Source organism: Oratosquilla oratoria, chromosome 19 (assembly GCF_046742065.1).
Source record: "Oratosquilla oratoria isolate Oo_2021 chromosome 19, ASM4674206v1, whole genome shotgun sequence".
Classification (NCBI taxonomy): Eukaryota; Metazoa; Arthropoda; class Malacostraca; order Stomatopoda; family Squillidae; genus Oratosquilla; species Oratosquilla oratoria.
In genome coordinates this window covers 58876930-58884429 of record NC_134795.1, presented here as the reverse complement: position 1 = coordinate 58884429, position 7500 = coordinate 58876930, and the positions used below count along the sequence as shown (strand labels likewise).

General features: G+C 38.5%; 1 protein-coding gene across 1 annotated transcript in view; it reads left to right on the top strand.

The window, feature by feature from the left end:
- The first annotated feature begins 5880 nt into the window (after positions 1-5880).
- The window catches only part of LOC143035938 (uncharacterized), a 2876-nt gene continuing 1256 nt past the window's right edge, over positions 5881-7500 (top strand). Inside the window, exons 1-3 of the mRNA XM_076203165.1 lie at positions 5881-6066; positions 6419-6989; positions 7365-7500. The exon at positions 7365-7500 is cut by the window's right edge and continues 1256 nt beyond it. Coding sequence (XP_076059280.1) covers positions 5884-6066; positions 6419-6989; positions 7365-7500 — 890 coding nt within the window. The 5' untranslated portion in view covers positions 5881-5883. The remainder of the gene's footprint in view (positions 6067-6418; positions 6990-7364) is intronic.

Below are 7500 nucleotides of genomic sequence, written 5' to 3'. Positions count from 1 at the left end.
TTTTGTTAATACTTCGCAGGTTAAACAATTTAATTATAAAAATATGTTAATAATTCCGTACCATGAAAATTTAATCAATCATCCTAGCATTTTTAATAAATTTGGTATCCACGTAGTATTTAAAAACAATAATAATATTAAGAACTTTTTAATTTAAAATTCACCAAAAGGAAAAAAAGGTTGTATTTATAGCGTACCATGTAAAAACTGTGATTTTATTTGCATAAGCCAAACAGGCAAATATTTAAATAAAAGAATAAGTCAACATAAATATAGTATTAGAACGAGGCAAGCGTAAAGTGGATTATTTGTCCACCAAAGGGATTATGGACATAACATTGACTGGGGAAATTCAAAAGTAATTACTTCTTGTAATAGTATTGTAGAAAGAAATATTATTGAATCTTGTTACATAAAAAGAAATTTTGAAAATAGTATGAACTGTTTGGGTTTATTTAAATTGGACAGTTTTATTATTGACAAGATTGTGTACGATAATTTGTAACATGGGACCTTTCCGAATATCCTCTGTCTTCTCATGTATCTATTGTTTCTTTCTGTATTGCTTTTCTTTACATTGAAAATGTCTTAATAGACGAAAACGTTCGGTATCTGTTTCTTCAATTTCCCGGCGGTTTCTAAAAAAAATAGTTTATCACGTGTTTTGTGATTTCTTTGCATATATACATACATACATACATACATATATATATATATATATATATAATATATATATATATATATATATGTATGTATGTATATCTGAAGTGATTTGCTAGTAAGAGCGAGAATCATACAAATGATTTGCGACAGCCAACCCGGGAATCAAACCGAGGCCTGGGTAGTGGTTTGGTATCAAACTAGGCCTCGGTTCGATTCCCAGGGCGACTGTCGGAAATTGTATATATATATATATATATATATATATATATATATATGTATATATACATATATATATATATATACATAAATATATATATATATATTTATATATATGTATGTATATTCATATATGTATTCGTAAATAGCTGGAGTCCAGGAACCATTTTTGGAAGAAAGTATACGCTGGACTTGTCGTTTACCAATTTATTCCGACGTTTCGAACCCTGTCCGCGGTTCGTCTTCAGGGTGATACAGTGGTAGCGATATGAAATCAATATAAAGGGGGTCCCCCTCGTACACTGGGACAGGTAACCCTAGTAACCGTTACATTCCAGAAACAAACACAAGCAGAACATATAAAAAATTAAAATAAAATCTATAATACAGAATGTATAAAACATCCATAAAATAAACACGCAAAGAGTTTACAATAAAATGAATAAGAAAATATACTGAAGATTGAAAAACTCTGCACACTGCACACTGGGTAGCACCACATGGAACAATCGTCCCGCGAAGCATGCACTGCCACAGATCAAAGAAATTGGAACAATAAAGTGGACAAAAAACAGTTCCTCACCGTTAATAACTTACATAAATAAAATCATAATAATACAAAACACACCAAAAAACAAAAACCGTCGTAATAATGCAAATAAAACACCAACGAAAAACTAATTACGATGAATGTTCCCTCTCCAGCCTGCCCTTCGCTCCCGTTACATTCCAGAAACAAACACAAGTAGAACATACCAAAAATATAATAAAAACTATAATACAGAATGTATAATACATCAATGAAATAAACACATAAAGGGTTCACAATAAAATAGAATAATGAAGATTAAAAAGAGCCACCAAGATTGGACGCTGGGACGCACCACAATGCATCTGATAACCTAAAACGCACCACTTGGAACAAATGTCCCGCGAAGCATTCACTGCCACAGATCAAAGAAATTGGAACCATAAAGTGGATAAAAAACACAGTCTCTCACCGTTAATAACTTACATAAAAAAATTTAGTAATGCAAAACACATACCAAAAAACAAATTACTGTCGTAATAATACAAATAAAACACACAATAAAAACAAATTATGGTGAATAATTCCTCTCCAGCCTGTCCTTCGCTGCCTTTGTAAATTGGATTTAAAGCAATGCACCTCTTCTCACTATTCTCATCACTATTCCAAGCTTCTAGGAATAACCTGACACTTTTTCCGCTTCCTCCGTTTTTGACTTCCGCATTCTGCCGATCCATCTCCTGACTCGTTTCCTCGTAATGTCTTAGAATAGCTGAACTCATGTCCCTCCTACCGACAGCCCTCTGGTGTTCTTGCAGTCTGGCCGTGTTTATTTTATGGATGTTTTATACATCCTGTATTATAGTCTTTATTTTCATTTTTGATATGTTCTACGTGTGTTTGTTTCTGGAATGTAACGGTTACTAGGGTTACCTGTCCCAGTGTACGATGGAGACCCCCTTTATATTGATTTTATATCGCTACCACTGTATCGCCCTGAAGACGAACCCCGGACAGGGTTCGAAACATCGGAATAAATTGGTAAACGACGAGTCCAGCGTATACTTTCTGAAAAGAAAAGAAAAAATTATATATATATATATATGTGTGTGTGTGTGTGTGTGTGTGTGTGTGTGTGTGTGTGTGTGTGTGTGTGTGTGTGTGTGTGTGTGTGTGTGTGTGTGTGTGTGTGTGTGTGTGTGTGTATATATATATATATATATATATATATTTATATATATATATATATGTATGTATATATATATATATGTGTGTGTGTGTGTATTTACCTAGTTGTATTTTACGGGAAGGGGAGCTATGCTCGTGAGGTCCCGTCTTCATATCTCATTTTATCTAAACTATTTTTAAATTCATGTATTGTTTTTGCACACACCACTTTCTCATCTAACTTGTTCCAACTGTCTATTACTCTGTGAGGAAAGCTGTTCTTTTTCAAATCTCTTCTATAGCTGTCTTTTTTTATTTTCTTTCCGTGTCCTCTTGTATTTCTGTCATCCCATTTTATCAGATTCTCTCTATCAGTAATTTCTATGCCTTTCATGATTCTGTAAATAGCTATCAAATCTCCTCTCTCTCTTCTTTGCTCTAGTGTCTGTAGTTCAAGTTTTTCTAGTCTCTCTTCATATGATAGTTTTGAGAGTGTTGGTGCCAATTTTGTAATTGCTCTTTGTATTCTTTCAAGTTTTTTTATAATTTTTTTTGTACTTGGTGACCATATCGTTGCTGCATATTCCAATCTTGGTCTTATCAGGGTGATTAGGATTTTCTTCACCATTTCTTCATCCAGGTATGTAAATGCAACTTTGATTGTTCTTATTAAATTATAAGTTTCTCCAAAAATCTTATTTATATGTTTCTCAGGTGACATATTATTCATAACAATGACTCCCAGGTCCTTCTCATTTTCTACTTTCTTTATTCCTTCTTCTCCCAATTTATATGCTCCTGTTATTCTGTTTTTGCTTTTTCCAAATTCCATTATACTACACTTTTTTGTATTGAACTCCATCTCCCACTTCCTACTCCATTCCTGTACTTTATTTAGATCTCTCTGTAGTGATTCACAATCTTCTTCATTTTTCACTCTTTTCAGTAGTTTTGCATCATCTGCAAAGTAGCTCATATAGCTTTCAATTCCTTCATCCATATCATTAATATATATAGCAAACATTATTGGGGCCAGAACTGTTCCCTGCGGAACACCGCTTATTACTTCATCCCATTTTGAGTGCTGGTCTCTTATCACTACTCTCATTTTTCTTTCTTGCAAAAAGTCTTCCATCCAATTTAGTAGTTTGCCCTGTATTCCTCCTTCAGTTTCTAATTTCTTAAGCAACTTCTTATGTGGTACTATTAGCCTTGAATAGAAACATATTAAATTGGTGACGCATGATCGTCCTTGTCTGAATCCAAATTGCCTTGGATTTAACACTTTGTTTCTAAATATTTTACCCATCTACTTTTGATAATTCTTTCACAAATTTTTGCTATTGTACTTGTTAGAGAGACTGGTCTATAGTTGGTAGGTTCTTCTTTATTTCCTCCTTTATATATAGGTACTATATTTGCTTTTTTCCAATCTTCTGGAACTTTTCCTTCTTTCAAGGAACTGTTTAGTATGCTATGTATTTTGTCTGCCAGTTCATTCCTGCATTCTTTCAGTATCCAGTTTGCTATTTCATCTGGTCCATGCGATTTTCTGACATCAAGATTACTCAAGTGTGTTAATATTTCATTCTTTGTTACTTCTATTTCTTCCATAGGGGGGACTTTCTCTTTCCATTCGTTCTCTTCAGGTTGTATGTTCTCCCTTGTAAACACTGATTTAAAATGTTTGTTCATAATTTCCGCCATTTCCATTTCCTCAGTGTATTCAACTCCCTCTTGTCTTAATTTCTCCAAGTCTTGTTTGTTTTTCAGTTTATTGTTTACAAATCTGTAGAATAGTTTTGGTTGATCTTTACACTTTTCTATGACATCTTTTTCATATTTTCTCTTTTCCTCTCTGCACGTTTGTACATATTCATTTCTATAACAGGTATATATTTTCCATTTTCAGGTCTTCTGTCTTTTTTCCATCTGGTCCAGGCTTTGTCTCTTTTGTCTTTTAACTCCCTACAACTTTTGTTGTACCAGCATTTTACATATTCTTTTCCTTGTTTTTGTCTTGGGACATACTTTTCCACTCCTTTTTTGTAAATTTTGGTCAAAATATTCCATTTCTCTTCTACTGTTGTTTCTTCTTTGTATATTTCTTCCCAGTTTTCCTTTTGAAAGAATTCTCTTATTTTATCAAAGTTTGTTTTTTCATACATCATTCTTCCTTTTCTATATTGTTCATTTCTTTTCATATATTTTTCTTCATTAAGTTCCAGTTCAATCAATATGTGGTCACTTTTACTTATTGGTGTTTTATATTCAATTTTGTCCACTATTCTAGGTTCAGATGTAATTATTAGGTCTAGTCTCGATGGTTCTTCTTCATTTCTATACCTAGTGTTCTCCTGTATCCATTGTGTCATTGTATGGTCAGTAACCATCTCAAGTAGAGCGTTTCCCCATGAGCCGTCTCCACCCATTACTGTCATTTCTTCCCAGCAGATTTCTTTGCAATTAAAGTCGCCCATCATAACTATTCTTCCTCCCTCTTCCATTATCTTGTTTAATGCTATCTTTGTGTCCTCTAACATACTTTTATGTTCACTCTCTTCCCATGAGGCTGTTTTCGGGGAAGAGAAGGGGGAGGAGAAGGAGGATGAGGAAGGACGATTAGCAGAAGAAGGTGGAGCAGGACGAGGAGGAGGGGGACGAGAAGGAAGAGAAGGTGGAAGACGAGGAGAAGGGGAAGGGGGAAGGCTGATCTAAAGCATCTTCTCATCCAGAATAGACATTTATGTATCGACCATGTCATTCAAAAGGATGTTGATTTTGTCCGCTAACCCTCCACAACAGGGCCCCATAACAAGCTTTGTATCGCTTGTAATAAGCTCGTGAAGTGAGCTGCAATGCTGCGTTTACACCGAGCGAGTCCTGGCCGATTCTCGCCAAATGCTGTGAATTTGAATAGCTGGAAGAGGACTTTGCTTGCAGCATTTCAAGAACACTTCATCAATCTATCTAGCATTCGTAAAGGTTTAGCTCCTTTCATTTCGCCATTTATTTTCTCGATATATGACACAAAGGTAATTTGACTTCTGAAGATTGGTCAAACGAAAGATTGTAACCGACGTCGTTTCTGCTCAAACTAACTCATGACGGCTGAGGAGAATCAGGCGGGAGTCGCTTGGTGTAAACGCAGCCGGGTTTACACCGTCCAACGGTTCGTCCTCGAACGCGGTTCGACAGACACGTGTTTAAAGTGATGTGTGAACGGGGTATTTGGTTGTCGAACACGTCGGACGTTCACACATCACTTTAAACACGTGTCTGTCGAAGCTGGGAAGCCCAGTTTCTCCATGTGGGCCGTTATGTCTCTGGCCAGTGACACCACCCCGACAGGGCCCCCGGCCCTATCTATGTATATCATAGTCTCCTCCTACCCTGGCCGGCGCCACTCAGAGTCATATCCTCAGAAGTTGAACATCCCATCGAGTCGCCACGTCCCTCCAAGTTCGACCTACACTACGGCCTCTGTCAAGGTAGAATGAAGAGTGTGTGTGTGTGTGTGTGTGTGTGTGTGTGTGTGTGTGTGTGTGTGTGTGTGTGTGTGTGTGTGTGTGTGTGTGTGTGTGTGTGTGTGTGTGTGTGTGTGTGTGTGTGTGTGTGTGTGTGTGTGTGTGTGTGTGTGTGTGTGTGTGTGTGTGTGTGTGTGTGTGTGTGTGTGTGTGTGTGTGTGTGTGTGTGTGTGTACACGCGCCAATATATATGCATAAACAACCGAAGTTTTTTTTTTCGGACCCTTGTGTAGACTTTGCCGTTTTTCTGTTGCGTTGTTATAGTTTCCTCATCTCGAGCATTGTGAAGACTTGTTGTCCTGTTGTTGTCTTACAGATGAGGCCATACACGATACTGACAGCCATGTACCTCCTTGCTCTGTGTGCCGCTGACCCGTTCCCTGAATTCGGCGGAGGACCCCGTGTCCTTGGCGAAGGATACGAACACGAGCCCATCGCTGTGGGTGGAGGGGGTGGCCAGAGACCCCCTGGTGTTGGTGGAGTGGGTGGAGTAGTTGGACCCATTGGTGGTGGAGGACTAGGTGGACATAAGCCCATTGGTGGAGTGGGTGGAGTTGGACCCATTGGTGTTGGTGGAGTGGGTGGAGTTGGACCCATTGGTGGTGGAGGACTAGGTGGACATAGACCCATTGGTGTTGGTGGAGTGGGTGGAGTTGGACCCATTGGTGGTGGAGGACTAGGTGGACATAAACCCATTGGTGTTGGTGGAGTGGGTGGAGTTGGACCCATTGGTGGTGGAGGTGTGGTCGTGGGGAAGCCCATTGGTGTTGGTGGAGGCGTGGGTGGACAAGTACCAGCTGCAGGAGGAACTGTCGGTCTCGGCGGGAAGCACTGCAAGAAGTTTTGCAAGAATGACTTCTTGAACGAGTACGAGTGTTGTGATCACAGTAAGTCTCAAGTCTGAGTTTTTGTTTAAGTTGCACATAATTATCTTAGCAAATTCCCACGCGCTGCAAAAACTACCACTTTTCTCTCTCATATTTGCGAGAATGTTTCCATTTCCTTTATCGGTGGGAGTAAAGAGCCTAGATGACATGAGGCTAGTATAGTAGCCGCTAGTGCTAGCAACTTGCAAACTACCCCTCCACTTGCCCAATGTCAACGGAAAGTTAGTCAACTTGCCTCAAAACTATCCTTGTGTGAACACTTACTTGCCGGGTAATTTAACTTGCAGGTAACACTAGTGGCTACCAAACTATCCCTGTGTCAATAAGGTTTAAGTGCACACCTGATTTAAGATAACCATGCCTTCTTTCTTTCAGTTCGTCCAGGGAAGTGCCCCCGTGTGCGACCACATTGCCCCCCAGTCAGGGAATTCAGCGGGCCACCTGAAATCTGTTACACTGACGACGACTGCTACGGAGAACAGGACAAGTGTTGTCCAGATGCCTGCCTCCC